At 36.1% G+C, this 17,790-nt stretch overlaps 1 protein-coding gene across 3 annotated transcripts in view; it reads right to left on the reverse strand.

The window, feature by feature from the left end:
* Positions 1 to 17,790, reverse strand: part of PTPRZ1 (protein tyrosine phosphatase receptor type Z1) — a 234,360-nt gene that overhangs the window by 103,914 nt on the left and 112,656 nt on the right. For all 3 annotated transcript variants that reach the window (XM_072652894.1, XM_072652893.1, XM_072652892.1), the window contains exons 3-6: positions 10,032 to 10,211; positions 4,168 to 4,319; positions 1,658 to 1,753; positions 464 to 530 (exon numbers count right to left, since the gene is read on the reverse strand). In XM_072652894.1, the coding sequence (XP_072508995.1) occupies positions 464 to 530; positions 1,658 to 1,753; positions 4,168 to 4,319; positions 10,032 to 10,211 (495 nt within the window). The remainder of the gene's footprint in view (positions 1 to 463; positions 531 to 1,657; positions 1,754 to 4,167; positions 4,320 to 10,031; positions 10,212 to 17,790) is intronic.

The following is a 17,790-nucleotide window of genomic DNA, read 5'->3' on the forward strand; positions in this document are numbered from 1 at the left end:
GAAATTTGTATTTTCACAATCTGTCTTCAATTTAGAAGCTGGACTATCTTAATTATACACAAAAGTGATATGAAATATAGAAGTAACAATTCAAAATACAAAAGCACTATGAGACTGATTGGATTAAAGAATAAAATCAATAAAATGCCAGTTTCTTCCCTCCATTAGGATTGTATGATTCACATCTGACATATTTTTTTTGATAAATTGTTCTTAGAAGAATGTTAGTAGTAGGAGAAAGGAAGCCGAGATTTCTCTAGTTGAAAAATGTATAAAATTTGTGCATTTAGAAAAAATAAGGATTTTCTAAGTATCTTAAGACATTATGCCTTCTATGTATACATATATCTCTTTGTGTATATACTTCAATCTTTGAGACTATATGCTTTTCATTATATGCCTTATATACATCAAAGGCAAAATCTGGAAGATATATACTCCTTTAGATTGAACAGTAACTTACCAAAACGGCTGACACTGTCTACTCCTTCAATAATTGTTTTATATTCCATATTCTCTTCTACTCCAACCTGTTAAACAAAAGTGGTGTTCTAAATATGATTATAACATTTTACTCAGTGTTGGTCAATAAGCATTTATTAAGTACCTATTGTGTGCCAAGCACATAGTTCTAAGAAAGCATTTAAAAGCTAATGGATTCCATTCTGGATTCCATCCACATTCAAAAATGATACTCCAAAGTACAATATATTAAAATAAAACAAGAAAATCTTCAGGTTCTTCACAATAACTACTATATCTGAAGGATCTATGTTTTGGTCAACCTAAGTAACTTAGGTATAAGAAATCCTACCAAGACAGACTACATACTTACGATTTAGTAGGAAATTCCTATAGAGTTGCTTGAGGTATGTAGATGTGAAATAATTTGCCCAGTGTCACAGGGCAAATAATTGTCAGGGCCAAGATTTGGATCAATCCCTTCCTAACTCCAAGGTCAATACTCTATCTATTGTATCACACCGCCTCTATGGTAACTGCTATTGGGCAAGTCACTTAACCCCAACTGCCTCATCCTGGGTCATCTCCAGTCATCCTGATAAATGTCTGGTCACTGGATTCACATGGCTCTGGAGGAGAAGAGAGGCTGGTGATCTGCACAGCCCTCCCTCACTCAAAACAAAGTCAACTGCAAGTCACGTCATCATTTCTCTGATGACATGGTCTTCTTTGGCAACGAAGGATGAACACACACATGTACAGCAGCTGTAACTTTCTACATTGTAACTTTCCCCATCACAATCTTGGCATATCGAGGGTTGGCATAAGAAATTAAATGGGAATTTAGGGGGAGTTTTGTGGAAGCCACAGAAGATATACAAAGGCCAGCCAACGATACAGAAAAAGTTCAGAAACACACTGTATTGTATAATATCAACGTATTTTACCTTTTAATGCCAGGATATTTCAGACCTCTGATATGAAGGGAGGGCCAAAATATTTTACACAAATTTTCCAGATTGGGGAGGGGGGTGATGGTGCATAATGCCTCTAACCCCCATGACATGGAAGAGATAACTGTAACTGATAATAAAACCTTGTAATTGTATAGGCACACTCTCACATTTAGGATATCATATGATACTCACAATAACCCACAGGAGATAGTGTGGTTTTATAACGAAAGCATCATTACCTCAAATAAAATGGATAAAGCTCTTAACTTTCCTTTCCCTTTAACAGCTTCCTCAAAACTTGCAAATTGGTCCGGGTCAAAGCAGTAGATTTGCATCTACAAACAAAGCAATTGTTTAGCACTTAGAACATCTTTAGCACTTAGAAATAAGTTACCAAAGCTGATCAACAGACTTGAGAATCGATCTTTCCACTGAAGGGTCTACTTGCAAAGGCAAATCCACACGAAGCCCTTGAGCTGAGGAGTGCCTGAGCATACTTTCAAAATACATACCTGCATGAGACCATAGTTGCCAGCTTTTATTAAAAAAACCACAAAAGGCTTTCTCTTTTACATAAAAGTCAATGTAAATTCTGTGACCTGAATAGAATAAGTAATTTACGCACTGAGTGAAAGGCTGCAGACTGTAAACTGTTCCCTAGTGATAAATGAGACTCATTTGGAAGCTGATTAATAAGTTTGGGGCACAGAGAACATTAAGGAAGGGACTTACTAGAGTAAAACATCAATTTATCTAGAAAGCTTGGAGAGGAATTGGCCATTTGGAATAGTCTAGGTTTTAGCATGGTGAAGGGTTTACCCCTCTAAAATCACAAATAAATCAAATATTTTCAAACTTGTATAGAAATCTTTATAAAACATATTCACCATTTTCTACACTTAAAAAATGGGCACAGTATGAATTTCATAGCACTATAGTGCCCTAGATTCAGAGCTGGGAAGATCTTCACAAGTATCTGGAACAGAATTTGAACCCAAAGTTTCCTGACTCCAACACCAGTCTATATTTTTCTTTGTTTTCATATCAGTATTGAATGACGCTAATGATATGCTGATTTCCTGCTGGCCTATGCTCAGTTTGTAGGGTTATTGTACTTACTTATTGTAATCTGTTTAAAGTACATAAATTAAGAGCGCACAGGCTCTAAGTGAACACAGAAGGGACCAAGGAATGACGTTCAATTGATTTCCTTTTATGAAATATTTTTGCTGCTCTGAGTCTTTTTACGTTTACTTTCAGAATCTTGACAGTATTCTACATAGGTTATATTGTAGAATATTATAGATAATGAGGCATATATATATATCTCTAACTTTAAAAAATGAATTTATAACCCCCTTTTCCAAACAGGGAAAGGAAGAGGGAGAAAGTAGATAAATTAAAACTTGGAGTAACATCTTACTCTCAGGAAATATAATACATAAAAAAAATAAAATTATTAGCTTAAAATAAGGAAATTTTAATTTCTATAACAAAAAATATCATGTTACCAAAAAAAAAAAAATAGATTCACTTCAGCAGACATTTAAGTATTGAGTTCCAGAGGGGATTTAAGTGTTTATATATCATTAATTATTTGGCAGAAAGGCTAAAGGGTCACTGCTCTGCTGTCATTTGAGAAGCCATCAGATGTGAAAATAAAGACCTCTGAAATTAAAATGGTGAGTCAATGAGTTGCAACTGATCCCAGTTACAAAAATTAAATTTACAAGAGGCATGTCAGGAACACATCTACTGTGTAAAGCAAAGAATTTCTAGACAGAAAAAGGTCTGCCACCATCAGAGGAAACAGACTAAAGACTGTATAGAGTAAGATTCTCCTAACAGAGAAACAGTCTTGATTAAAAGTTGGAAGCCGCATTCATTCTTTAAAACTACTAGTGTTTTATTTTTAGGCTGCGTTTTCTTGTACAAAGTAGATCCTTGATAAATGATTTCTTGAAGGGAGGTATGATGGGAAATGGCACTGGATTTGGAATGTTAACAGTGACTCTGCCATTCACTACTTATGTGACCTGGAGCAAATAATTTTACCTCCTGGTGTCCTTATCTGTTTAAATAGGAGTGGTTATAGTTGTTGTCACTTGGACACTTTCTGTTGTTTCCGACTTTTCAGGACCCCATTTAGGGTTTTATTGGCAAAGATTCTAGAGCGGTTAGCCATTTCCTTCTCTAGCTCGTTTTGCAGATAAGGAAACTGAAGCAAACAGGGTCAAGTGACTCGCCCAGGATCATACAACTAGTAAGTATCTGAGAGCAGATTTGAACTCAGGTCTTCCTGACTCTAGGCTTGGCTACCACCCAGTTGCCTGTGTTGTAATAGATATGCTCTAATACTCCTTCGAAGACCTCTTCGTAGTCTCAGCATTTCTGACTTCAAGAAGTGTTCTGACTTCAAGAAGTGTTCTGACTTCAAGAAGTGTATAACTCAAGATCACATCTCGATATTTTTAGCCCAAATAGACTCAGAAAATCACTGGAATGGATTTATTTGTGGGGAGAGAGCGTGAATGAAATAAATGAATAAATAATGAAATAAACACCTATTTTCCATCTATAAACACATTGTATCTTTAGCTCATCCAATATAAAATAGTGTTTTACAAAGAAATTATTAGATATAGATTTCAAGAATAATACCTATTAAGCATAAAACAAGTTGGATAACCCAATAATTCAAATATTTATAAAAAGGCACAGTATTTAGTATAACTATGATAGTCGTTACCTCAAGTGGAAATTTTTGTCCTTCTAAACTATGTTCTGAACCATCAGATGACATATTGCATTTTCCCCAATGAAAAGTTATCTTGCTTGCCTTGAACACAGTTTCTACACCACCTCCACTGAGACGGTAGTCATTTGTCAGATTTATTTCCACTAAGAAGGAAAAAAAATAGCAAAGTTACATTCAGACTTTTGACAATCAAAGATTATGTTAGAACAAAGCAAATTAAAAATGAAATTATTTATTGGAGAGATTTAAAACAATTCTATTAAGTGACAATTTTGGAAGCTGAAGTATTAATTAATTAATCAATGAATACTAAAACAATCCACACATGGTAACCCCAGCTCCTGTTACTTTTCTATTCCTCTTCTTTTTTTGAAAGTATGAATCATCTATCCCGTAGTTGCCCAAACCTTCCACAACCTCCCTCTCATATCCCATTTCCCTCCATCTCCTAAGGGAAACAAACAGATAAATGAATATTTGTGTGGCCTCAGAAATATCACTTAACTTCTCTGGGTCTCAGTTTTCTTATCAATGACATGAAAGGGTGAGACTAGAATATTTAAGATCAATTGTGGCTCTAAACCTATTTAGTAGTCCTATAAAATCTTCACCTGGTTCTCCTTCACAATGAACTGACTGGCAAGAAGGAAAGAGAGCAAGGGAAAGCCATCCTGCAGCTACTCTTCCTACGATCACCCCAACCCCAATCATGATGCCTCTCTATCTTCTATCATTCTACTCCATCCTCTTCTTAGGTTGTAGGAAAGCAGAAGGATGGAATTAAATAGAAGAAAGAAGGAAAGGTAAGCCATGTATCACTGCTCTCAACTACCCATCATTTTAACTACCCATTAATCACCTTCTTTAAACCCCCAGCCTTTACCTCTCTCTTCATACTCCAAGCCTTCACCCTTTCCTCTCATCCTACCTCCCAATCCCTGTCCTGAGAAGCTGTCCTAGTTCACAGATGCCAACACTGTTAGTGCGGAACCAAGGAAGCCAGTATACCCCTTATCTGGCAGGTGGAGGGCAGAAAAAAAAAGTATCCTAGATTCTCTTGCAAAATGTAATCCTATCATTTCATGATGGAAATCTATATATTTATATATATGGAAATATGGTGAAACACAGTGGTAGTATCGTACAGTGCTATTAGTACTACAGTTTAATTACACTGTTGATTAAGCTGAACAGAACTATTATTTATGATATGGTTTTTATGCGCTGTTCTTAGTGCCAAATGCCACTGGATTGAAAGTTTGGAATTAGTTATACAAGTATAGTCCAAATCTGAAATCCTAAAATTCATAATTTGAGGAAACCTTAATAGAGAACTCCCTACATGTGAAGTTCTTTACTGTTCAAAGCAATAAGGACACTGGGATACACAAATTACCACCACCAATCCCATATTCACCAGTAGTAAGACTTGTCCCAGACTCCATATTTAAACTCTGAACTGGAGAATTTAGAAATCCTTCAGAAGACAGTTAAAAAAAAAATTAAAAAAACCAAAACCCAATAATGATTAAATGATTGTAAAATAGAATCTCGATCACCAGAAAACAACAACAACAACAACAAAAAACCCTGTGGTAATTTAGGTGATAGAAGGCTGGGTTATATGTAGTACAATAAAGAAAGTGATGGAGAAATATTATAGACAATGCTAACTAGACAACAGTGAACCAAATAGCATATGGAATAACTAATTGACAATATGAATTGTGTAAATTGGCAGTAGACTCAGCAGGTCCCCCCAAAAAAGCCAGTGGAGGACTATTTGTCCAGCAGGGATTAGGTATGAATAAAATCTCTATGTTTTGTTAAGTTTCATGATTTTGTGGTTCCTTTCAGTTTCTTTAAGAAGTGTTCAGATGAGGGGAGGGAGAGAATATGAAACTGAAAATAGAATAAAATTAAATTTAAAAGTATCTTAAAAAATAAGTGCTCATGCATGCTAAAAACAATCTTGACAGAATCAGATTTCATGTAATATTAAAAAATTTCCTTTTTTTCTTTCAATGATGTGTACATATTACAGCATCAAAGACAAGGCAGACTGCCTTCAATTCATCACAGACAGTGAGATTCAATAAAATATAAAGAATGATAAAGCTAAGGTCAGCTCACATTTTCGGTAGTGGACAAAAAAATGAGGTAATGGTCAGGAGAGTTAATAAGATGAGTGGAGCTAAAGCGGTAGGAGACACCACACAGGATAGGTTTACTTGCCCTACATCACACACTAGAGACTACTAGACCATCAGAATACAGGCAGATTACAAAAAAAAATTTTTTTTTATTTGCAAAAGTAAATATGATTAAGTCATGGAATATTACATTTTTGCTTTCACACTCTTCCGGAAAGACTTTTAGGGTAAGTGCTCTTTAGCAGTAATGAAATCTTAAAAATTTACATTTAAACAGTGCTTTAAGTTCACTATAAAGCTTTCCTCAAAACAACCTTATGAGATAGGCAAGTATCATGGAGAGAGGAGTCATCATAGATAATTTCAACTTGGAGAGGGGAGAAAAGGTTAACGAATGAAATGGTTGATATGGATTCCACTTGTATTGCCTCGAATCTCTATATTCTATTTGTGCAGCTACAGATGTAAAAGTGATATGGAAAAGAAAGCTTTTGAAATATGTTCCTTTCCTCCACAGGATCTTTCCAGACCTTTCTTTCTATACCAACCTTTGATTTTTCCTGGGCAGTACCTCATACTCTTAAATCTCACACCGTCAAAATTTGCCCATCTTATGGCTGAAACCCTCAGGATCATGACTGTCTTACTGGTGTTTGTAAACCAATTCATGATAAAGTGATCATGGGTGATGATGGCATGTTTTTGCTCTCTAAAATTAATAGTATGTTCCTTTTTCTTTAATTTAAACTTTTACTTTATATTTTTTGAACTTGAAAGCAACCTACAAACACAAACATTCCTACACACAAAGTTGAATAGATAATAGAGTTGTATGTAAAGCTGTAAATCTCTACTACATATAGTTTGTATTGATTTTTACAAGTATATAATAAATTGAACACTTTCATTTCCAAGCTATTCTTTGCATCTCTCTGACTTCCTTCTCTTCTCTTCTGTACGTTAAAAAAAAAAAAAAAAAAAGAGCACTTTTGGCAATTTTGTTTTCCTCAAAAAAAATCCAACTGACTAATGGTTTAGTTATTTTCCTAGTTTAAAAAAGAGCTCCTAGTTTTATTTATCCAAAACATGGTGGTATTTTCAATGGTGGCTTCTGAGCATATAATGCTTTTGTAAAAAGGAATGACTGCTTAGTAGAGAAAATAGAAATCAATGCTAGTAGGCAGCCAGGGTACATGTTTTTAGGAGGGGGACTTTTCACGATGTTCCATCAATCACTCAGGATGATCACCTATCCCAACAAAAACAGACTAGCTACGTCTGTGAACATGAAATAATCTTATTCTAATGTCATTTAAAATTGATAATAGGAAAGCTGGGAACTTGACTTCTGAAAACTCATTACTTTCTTTTGGTGAAATAATCAAAGGTTCCAAAGGGCAGACTTTTCCAAGAAATAAGCCTTTTTTACTAAGACAGGTAGCCTGAGGTGGCGAAATGAATGCCAACCTGGGAGTCGGGAAACTTGTGTTTTACCAACTCTGCAGTTTATTAGCTGGGTGACCAAACAATAGAAAAGCATTTTAAGTATCTACTATGTGCTAGACATTGGGATTACAAAGATAAAAAATATCAAATGGTTCCTGCCCTCAAGAGCTTACATTTTATCAGGTGGAATGACATTTATACATATAAATATATATATACAAAGTAAATGCAAATTTTTTTTTTTTTTTGTGATGAATGGCAGGAGAAGTAGCAGAAGTAGCTACTGTGATCAGGAAAGGGCTAAAATAACAAGTAACATTTGAGGAAGTTAGGGATTCTAAAAGGTGATGATGGACAGGCAGAGACAAGAGATTAAATAGTGCGTGGGAGAAACTGGAATTCTCAAAATATTTTTTCCCCTCATGGTACAGCATAATTCTTTGTTATGCAAAGTTCCAGCATAATATGGGAGAGTCCAGAGACTAATATGTGCATGTGATCCCAAGTGCAAATTCCATACAATTTAAGTGTTACTCACAATGTGAATCCAAGTGTAAACTGCACCGAATTCCTAGCGCACCTAGCTGAAACCCTAAGCACACTAACTGTAGTAGCCCACACCCTTTGAGGGCCACTGTCACATAGTAAATGAAGGACAGCAAAGTGTAATTTCTGAAAAGGGAGACTGCAGCTGGGTTGTGAAGGGTGTCCATGCCAAACAGAACAGTGTATATTTTATCCTAGAGACAACAAGGAACCACCAGAGGTTTCTGAGCAGAAGAGTAACAGGGCCAGGTCTGTGCTTTAGGAATATTACAATTGGAAGCTATGTGAAGAACCAATTGATTAACCTCTCTGGACATCAGTTTCCTCACAGTCAAAATGAAGGTTTAGAAAGATGATCCTATGGTTCCTTCTGGCTTTAACATTCTATTTTTTGATAATATAATCTTTCTCTCTCTCTCTCTCTCTCTCTCTCTCTCTCTCTCTCTCTCTCTCTCTCTCTCTCTCTCTCTCTCTCTCCCTCTCTCTCTGCCCCCCTCTCCCCACCCCTCTCTCCATCTCCCTGTATATATGAATATATGTGTGTGAATGGAAGTAGTAGTAGTACTAGTAGAAGTTATAGTACTGGTGGTAGTAATAGTGATAGTAGTGGTAGTAACACTGTACTTCTTTATCAAAGGACTACATAAAGTTCAGAGTGTAATTGAAATGTGAGTTATGATGATGATCACTCATCAGCAGACAATTTTTTCTCTCTCTCCTATCTCTGTGTTTTCTCTATAGTCCGTTTAGCTGTTATAATGATAAATCTGAAAGATTAAAATGACATGAGACTGAGAAAGAGAATCCTATCTGATACTTTAGGAGAAGGCTCTGAATAAATGATTTTCTCTTCTGAATAATACAAGATGTTGACATTTCTAAATCAGACAAACACTTTTTTCCTCCACCAGAAATCAATAGTGGCAAATCTGACATGCCAGTCAACCCATACAGCAAGATGACCACTTGACCCAGGTACGGGTAGGATGCTATGAATAAAATAATAAATATAATTCACTCCTTTGTTAAATGGTCTTAAGACTGGAACCATAAACATCAGTGATATGACAGCTGAAAGTTAAGTTATAATAAATCTTTTTCTTCATCTCTGTTGGCAGTGCCCTTTAAATCCTTTAAAAATGATGAAATATAATTTACATAAAATAATTTATGAATACTCCCTGGGCATAGTATTAAAAAATCTCATAAACACAGAAACACTGGTAATTAACTTTGCTTAAAACCATAGAACTAGTCAATCATTATTTTTCATTTCCAAGCACCAAATAAAGTGTGAGATCCAGAAGACAAAGATAAAAGACACTACTGCTCAAGGAAAGAAATATGGATGGATTTAAAATGGGGTAATTATTTTGAATACATTATGTTATCATGTTATTTTGATTATATTCTTTTTAATAGCCATCATTACTGTCCTCATTGAGTAGTTGCTGAAATTATTATTTATCTTCAATAGCTCCCCATTCCTGGATGGCATTAATGATGTGATAACTTCAGCTATTTGATCTTGTCCACTAGATTTTCATATGTTCCCTATATTTTAGGCCTTGTCCAGGAGTTTTGGTGGCTGTCACCATCCATTTCTTCCTAGGTGCTATGATCATAGCCAGAAAGAAGAAGATAAAATGACCTAAATATTTTCCCATTCTACAAAACAATTCAAAAGGAGCAATCACTATGGCATTTTACCTGTTTTTCCAGTGTTATGAATGAATGTGTCTCCCAAAGACGCTTTGTCCCAGCCTTGAAAGTTAAGTTTCTTAAGATTCACATTGACTTGAGTAAGATCTTCATCAATATTAATAGGGGATTGCTTGGGACCGTTGCACGTTGGATATTTCTTTCCCCAGTTCTTTTGGTTCAGTGTTCCTAGGAGGAGACATTATGAAAAATTAAATTACTTTAAATATTACTCAAATTCAAATTCATACTTTATAAAATAGTTGGTGCATTTTGCAAAACAAAACAAAGCAATGTGTGGCTACACATAGTAGATAATGGAATTCTTAATATTAATATAAAAGTTTATACAATCTTTTAGCTAGTATTTTATCTGGCATTTTACATTCATATTTATTTAAGCAGAATCAAGACAGCATTGTAAACAATAGTAACAATATTGTTTTAAGAACAGCTTTGAGGAAATGTTATTTTGACTATTATAAATACCCAAATTAACTGTGTGTTCATCCTACGTTGCCAAAGAAGACCATGCCATCAGAGAAATAATGACATGACTTGCACTTGACTTTGGTTTTGTCTTTTTTTTTTTTTGAGCAAGGGAGGGTTGTGCAGCTCACCAGCCTCACTTCTACTTCAGAGTCATCTAAATCCAGTGACCAGATATTCATCAGGATGACTAGAGATGACCCAGGATGAGGCAAAGGGGGTTAAGTGACTTGCCCAAGGTCACACAGCTAGTGAGTGTCAAGTGTCTGAGGTGAGATTTGAACTCAGGTCTTACTGACTCTTGCACTGGTGCTCTATCCACTACACCACCTAGCTGCCCCAAACCAAATTAACTACAAAGGATAGGAAAGAAGACACCATCTGCATCCAGAGAAAGAATTGATAGAAGTATGTATAGAATGATTATACATTATATCTATAAACATACACACACCTATTTGTGTCTCATAGATGCCTTGTCTAGGGCAGGGGGCAGGAAGAAAAAAATGTACATGATAAACTTATTATATATTTAAAAGGAAGAGCAAGTTGTACCTAACATATTTGCAGTTTCATGTGCAATCATCTATTTTTATTATACTATGTTATAGAAATGCTTGTTTTATTCCACAAATTTAAAAAAGACAGTTTATATAATACACAAATATGATTTAGACTAATAATAATGGCTGACATCTTTTGCTTTAATGTCCATAAAGCTTTAACATACTATTTTATTTGAGTTTCACAATGACATGTGGAATAGGTACTACATGTATCATTGCATCTTCTTTTTTACAGAGGAAGGAATTGAGGTTTTGTAAGATTAGGTGATTTATCCATGGAAACACAGCTATTAAGTATCTGAGGTAGAGTTCAGAACCAGATCTTGCCTAACTCCAATTCTAGTACTCTTCCTACTTTCCTATGCTTTTGTTGTAGAGTTGCTTCAAATTCTCCATGATCCCAACTGGGGTTTTCTTGGCAAACATACTGGAGTGGTTTGCCATTTCCTTCTCCAGCTCATTTAATAGATAAGGAAACTGAAACAGGGTGAAGTAACTTGCCCAGTTAGTAAGTGTCTGAGGCAAGATATACACTCAAAAAGAGAGTCTTCCTGACTCCAGGTCTGACATTCTATGTACTATGCCATCCAGCTGCCCCTATTTTGCCTGGTATGCTCTAAATACAATAAAGTATACCTAATTCCGGTGAAGTAAAAATAAGTACAAAAAAAAGAACTCTACATAGTAAAATCCAAATAAATAAGTACAAAAAAAGAATCCTATATAGTAAAATCCAAATGAAGGGTTAGATAATTGCTTACACTACCCCAAATTAACAGAGTTTAAGACATAGAGACCAGGAGGCTTTGGTGGACAGTTTGAAAATCCATATTTGTCTGAGATCCAGAGGTATAATTTCCCCAGTATTTTCCACAATGAAATCATATGACTGGCCTATAGTTTTAAGTAATCTCATTGCCTTCAAAAGCAATTAATATGCCCTAGAAAATGCTATTCTGTCAACAGAACTACTGCGTTTTGTTTTACTTTTCAAAATTTCTTTTTAAAACTTAAAAATTTACATTGAAATCCTTTGCATTTACACAACTTAATTTCGAATATTAGCCTTCTCAACTCAGTAAACCATCTCTTTAAAATAATTAATTTTAAAAAGCATGAGTTAAAGGTTCAGTAAGTGCTAGATGGGAGGTAGCTAGCTCACTCAGCAGATAGAGCATGGGCCTGGAGTCAGGAAAACCTGAGTTCAAATTCAGCTTCAGATGAGCGGTGTGACCCTGGGCCAGTCACTTAACCTCTGCTTGCCTTAATCCACTGGAGAAGAAAATGGCAAAGCACTCCAGTATCTTTGCCAAGAGAACCTCATATGAGATCACAAAGAGTTGGATGTGACTGAGCGACTGAAAACACGCATGCACACACACACGTATGTTAGAGATACAAAAGCAAGACTCTCTGTGCCCCCAAGAAGAAGCTCAGAGTCAAAGAGAGAGAGAGAATGCATATATCTACCAAAGAATCTAAAAAATTAAAGGGGAAAAGGGGCAGTTCAACAAAACTAACCAACACACAGCAACTACCTGGCAATATATGCACTGTCCACACTGACAGACCCTGAAATCCATAAAGAGGAGGATGGTGCATTTCTCATCTCTTCTTTAGGGCCAAGCTTAGTCGTAGTAATGACACAGCATTTAGTTTGTTTTTTCAGGAGAGGGAGTTATTATTTCCATTTCCATCAGTGTAATTGTTGTATATATTGTGATAAGTAAATGAGAATTTTAAAGGACAGAATTTAGGGTCAGAAGAGGGTCAAGAACAGAACCTGGGGAAGTCTGCTTCTAGGGGTTGGAAAAAATAAAAAAAAACAAAGAAGACTGAATAAAAGTGGTCAGGTAAAGAGGCACAGAATCAGGAGAGATGCTATCACGGAAGTCGAGAGGAGAGAGCATCTAGGAAGGTGTCTGATCAAGGGCATCAAACTCTGCACAAAGATCAAGTTCTTGAGATCACTGCTGAGACAGCACTGGACTTTAAGCTGTCTCCCACCTTTGAATTTTGATTGTATTACTTAACTACCTTTGGGAGGGAGATTTCCAGATCTAAATCCTACCATACGATGGCAATTAGAAGGTTATTATTCTCCTTAGAGAACACAGTGTTGGTAAAGTGAAGTAGCCTGAAGCTGGAGAGCAGAAAGCTGGTGGAGGTGGTCGGTGCAAGGGTGAACATTTAAATGCAATTAAATAAAAATAAGACTAGCTAACATTTTATATAGCGTTTATTATGTTCCAGGCGCTGTGCTAATCACTTTATAATTATTTTTACATTTGATCCTCACAACAACCCTGGGAGGAGGTAGGTGCTAACCTACCTGGGAGGTAGGTGCTATTACTGTTCCCATTTTATAGATGAGGAAACTGAGGCAAACAAGATTAGGTAACTTGCCCAGGGTCATGCAGCTAGCAAACTCTGAGATGAGATTTGGATTCAGATCTTCCTGACCTGAGGTTCTATTCTCTCCAGTGTACTAACAAGCCTTTATTAAGTGCTTCAATGGGTCATTCATTGTGCTAGATGCTAGAGATAAAAAAGTTAAAAAAAAGAAAGAAAAGGAAAAAAAATCCTGCCTTCCAAGGCCTTATATTCAACTGAGGTGAATAGCGGAAGCTTTAAAGTGGATGAGAGGTCAGAATATTAAGAAGGTTGTCTGTGTATGTGTGATAACAGAGAATTGAACATTATTTTAGGTAGTCACTAAACAAGCCTTTATGAAGCACTTACTATGAGCCAGATGGTATGCTAAGTGCTAGAGATTCAAAAACAAAACACAAAAGGAAAACAAAACAGTCCCTGTCCTCAAGGAACTTCCGTACTAATGGGAGAGACACATATAAATAAACAGGTACACACTAATAGGTATCACATAAGCCATTAGAGGCAGAAAGATGAATAACTGGAGCAAAATCCCAGGGGACAGGGTGGGATCAAGGCAAAACTGGACAGGCAGGGTGAGCTCTGGCAGATAAAAAGACTATTCTTGGAGACTGAAAGATATAGGGGGACAGGGGCAGAGAGGGCAGAGAGGATCTCAGTTTTCTCAGAAAAGTGGAGGGTGAGCAAATCCTTCTGCTAAGAGATAGTGAAAGAGTGATAGAGTTTGGAGACTAAAGAGAGAAGGTTTTGAACCACTGCAGGAAAGGAATATTAAAGGAATTAAATAAGAGATGAAGAAAAAAGTTGCTTTCTGTGCAACAGTGAGGACTCAATAGCATAAATCTGTAGAGGCCCTAGCCAGCTTAATTTTATGACTTCTTTTCTGAACACTTCAAAGTAAGAAAGGAGAAGGTAGATAGTGTGGCTTATACAGGGTTAGGGAATTAACAGGGAAAATTGGGGAAAACCTGAGCAGAAACTGGGGAAAACCTGCAAGCTAGTAAGCAGGGGACAACATATATATATCTGAAATGGCTCGCTGTGAAGTGGTCAAGAATATAACAGAAAATGACACCAGCATGGGGGTCATGAACTCCCTAAGCTTTTGAATGCCATCTGCTTGATGTGTGTTAGTGACCTAGCTAGTTTATGGACTTAGGGTTTCCGGACTTTAATGGACATTAACACCTCCACTTGCTTATAGAAATAACTTTCAAAATCAATATTCTCTAATAATTTCCTTCAGGACCACTATATAATACTAGGGAGTATTTAAGGGCAGTGTGTTAAAAATGCAGAAATTAACATTTCTGCCTCCAGAAATATCTATAGTAATAAACTGATTTATGTTCCTGTCAACAGGAGAAACGGTTCACTTCTTGGCATTCTAATTTGAATGCAAGAGAACAAAGAGTTTGGCTCTAATTGACAAAGCCCCTTTGAAGACTTACAAATCTTAGCATGGTTCCATGAATTCTAGAAAGTTTAGGAATAATTAAAAATAAAAGAGCTACCCACTGATGCTACCACAAAGAAGGAAACAAACAAATAAAAAAAAGGAGGCCTCTAGTCATATTGCATAAAAATGAAAAATATAAACAGTAATTAGAAATCTTTCAGAGATCTTGCTCTCTGTCATTGAAGGCAGTGTAACAAAGAAATAATAGTTAAGAAGTAATAGATTTTGTTTCACAATTTTAGAGTTACCAGAAATTAAATAGGCGATAATGAATCACAAGGGAAACTAACTGAATGCCAGAAGAAAGGTCTCTGTTGCAACTGGTTTGTTGGGTAATTGGAACTATCATTCAATTTTGAACTACAAACACTTTCAAAAGAGTTGCCTATTTGTGACCAAATTATTACATTACTGAATAATCCAGCTAACTTTCAGTTTAAGGGTTAATCTGCCATTTGAAACACAACGGAAACTCATGAGAATTTCCAAGTGAACACATCTTCATTGTTTGCACTGATTGAGTATTACAGTTCACAGAGCTATTATTACAAAGCATATCATTAGAATATGCCCTGCTAAATAACTGAATTCGATGCATTATAGGTTAGTGTTAAATCTTTAATTTGCATAGCAAGAAACTAAATAAACAAAACGTAAGGAAAAGGGTATTTTTTTTAAATGGGAAATTGTTACAACCAGGAAAACAAGATGGAGTGATGTAAAACAGAAGAGAGTAAGTTAGGAAAAGATTAAATGGAACCATATTCTATCATCATCTTGTTTGATAATAATAGAAATCAACAAAATATGATTGATGGGGCACTGGCACTTCCCCCAAAGAATGGTCATTAATAGACTGATATAAATTTAAGAAGACATCTCAAATGCAGTTCTCTATGGATTTATCCTTGGTTCTATCCTATTAATCATTTTTTATTTGAACCTTGAATCAGGGCATAGATGTGATACACAACAGAAGTTTAAAGGACAAAATGCTTCTATGGATAGCTAATATGTTGACTGACCAAGTGAGGATAAAAGATCTCATACAGGGAAGAAGATTCTTACTAGTTGACTCTAATAAGAGAAACAGTCATAGTGACAAATGAAAATTCCTGCATGTTGGTTCATAAAATCAACTGTAAGATTCTAGGAGGTTGGAGCAATATGAGTAATAAGGGTTTGTATGGGAAAAATACCTGGGATTTTCAATGAACCACAAACACAATATAAGTTAACAGTGTGCCATGGAAGCCAAAAAAGAAGGTAGTGCAACTCTAGGCTGCATTAATTAGAGTTAGGGCAAAAAGGGGGAAGCCACAGTATTGCTGGTCAGACAAAATATGGGACACTCTATTCTTTTATGTGCGCAATATTTTAGGAAAGGAATTGGTGAACTTAAGCATGTCCAGACAGCAAGGAGAATGGCGAAGGGTTCAATATCTTGAGACAATAGAGGAACCTGGAAGTTACCACAGTGTCATGGATATAACAGTGGGTTTAGAATCAAAAGCCATGGTTTGACTCTCAGCTCTGCTACTAATTACCTGGATGACCTAGGGTAAATTACTTAAACTCTTTGGAAGTGGTTTCTGTCCTTTGTAATAAAAGAGGATCAAAATGACATCATGATGTCTGGGTCAATGTATAGTATGTCCAACTGTGGCTGATCAGACTAATACCAGCTTGGAAGGCTCTACCTCAATACCTATATAATAAATGTTGGATTAAATGGTGTATAAAAGTTATACTCCAGGCCTATGAGCTATGACTTACATTTAGCTAGGTGGCACAGGGGATAGAGTGTCGGGCCTGGGATCAGGAAGACTCATCTTCCATGAGTTCAAACTCAGCCTCAGACACACTAACTAGCTATGCGATCCTTAACTTAAGTCTGAAAGTCACTTAACCCTGTTTGCCTCAGTTTCCTCATCCATAAAACAAGCTGGTGAAGGAAATGGCAAACCATTCAGTATCTTTGCCAAGAAAACTCCAAATGGAGTCACAAAGAGGCTGAAAGAACTGAAAAAAGAATAAAAGACTTTGGGAGATGAAATTTCTATTTTACTATGTGAAGGGCTATCATTCAGCAAAAGGGATTAGATATGTCCTGCTTGCCCCATAAGGGTAGAATTAGTAACAGTGGGTAGACAGAAGTCTTCAGAGGATGATTTCGGGTTAAATATATGGAAAAAAATTCTTAACAATTAGAGCTACCTGAAAATGGAAAAAATAGTGATTTGGGAGCTAGTGGATTATGAGATTGTTGAAGACATTATGAGATGTCTTCAAATAGAGACTAAAAGTCCACTTGTCAGGTATAGGCTTGACTTGAAAGATCTTAGAAGTCCCTTCCAAATCTATGACATATAAAATCCAAAAGATCAGGCACAAATATGGAGGAGAAAATGTTGCCCAAACATGGAAGTACAAGTAATAAGAGGTTTAAAAAATACACCAAAGACAAAAAGTCAGTTTAGACCAAGGATCAGAAAAATTTCTTCATAACCAAAATGTTCAAGATGCACTCAAGGATGAAAAGGAGCTAAAAGCGGGTCTGGCGTGGGAGGGGTGAGGGTGGGAAAGGAAGGAATTTTTCTGCCAACCCAAGTATTTATAGAAGAACACACTAAGGAGCCCCCAATCCCAGATTTTATTTTGGATGTAGATAGGTAAGAGGCATAAATTTGAAGTATATATGTTGTTCCAGATCTAAGAAATCCGATAAAAATTATTGTGACTGTATGACATGTCCTTCAGAGTTCTGAAGGTGCTTAGGGCAGGAACTATGTCTTCCCCCTTACCACCACCCCCTTATATCTCTAGGGTGTAGAGAAATGTCTTGGGCACGGTCAACACC

This window comes from Notamacropus eugenii, chromosome 3, assembly GCF_028372415.1.
Source record: "Notamacropus eugenii isolate mMacEug1 chromosome 3, mMacEug1.pri_v2, whole genome shotgun sequence".
Classification (NCBI taxonomy): domain Eukaryota; kingdom Metazoa; phylum Chordata; class Mammalia; order Diprotodontia; family Macropodidae; genus Notamacropus; species Notamacropus eugenii.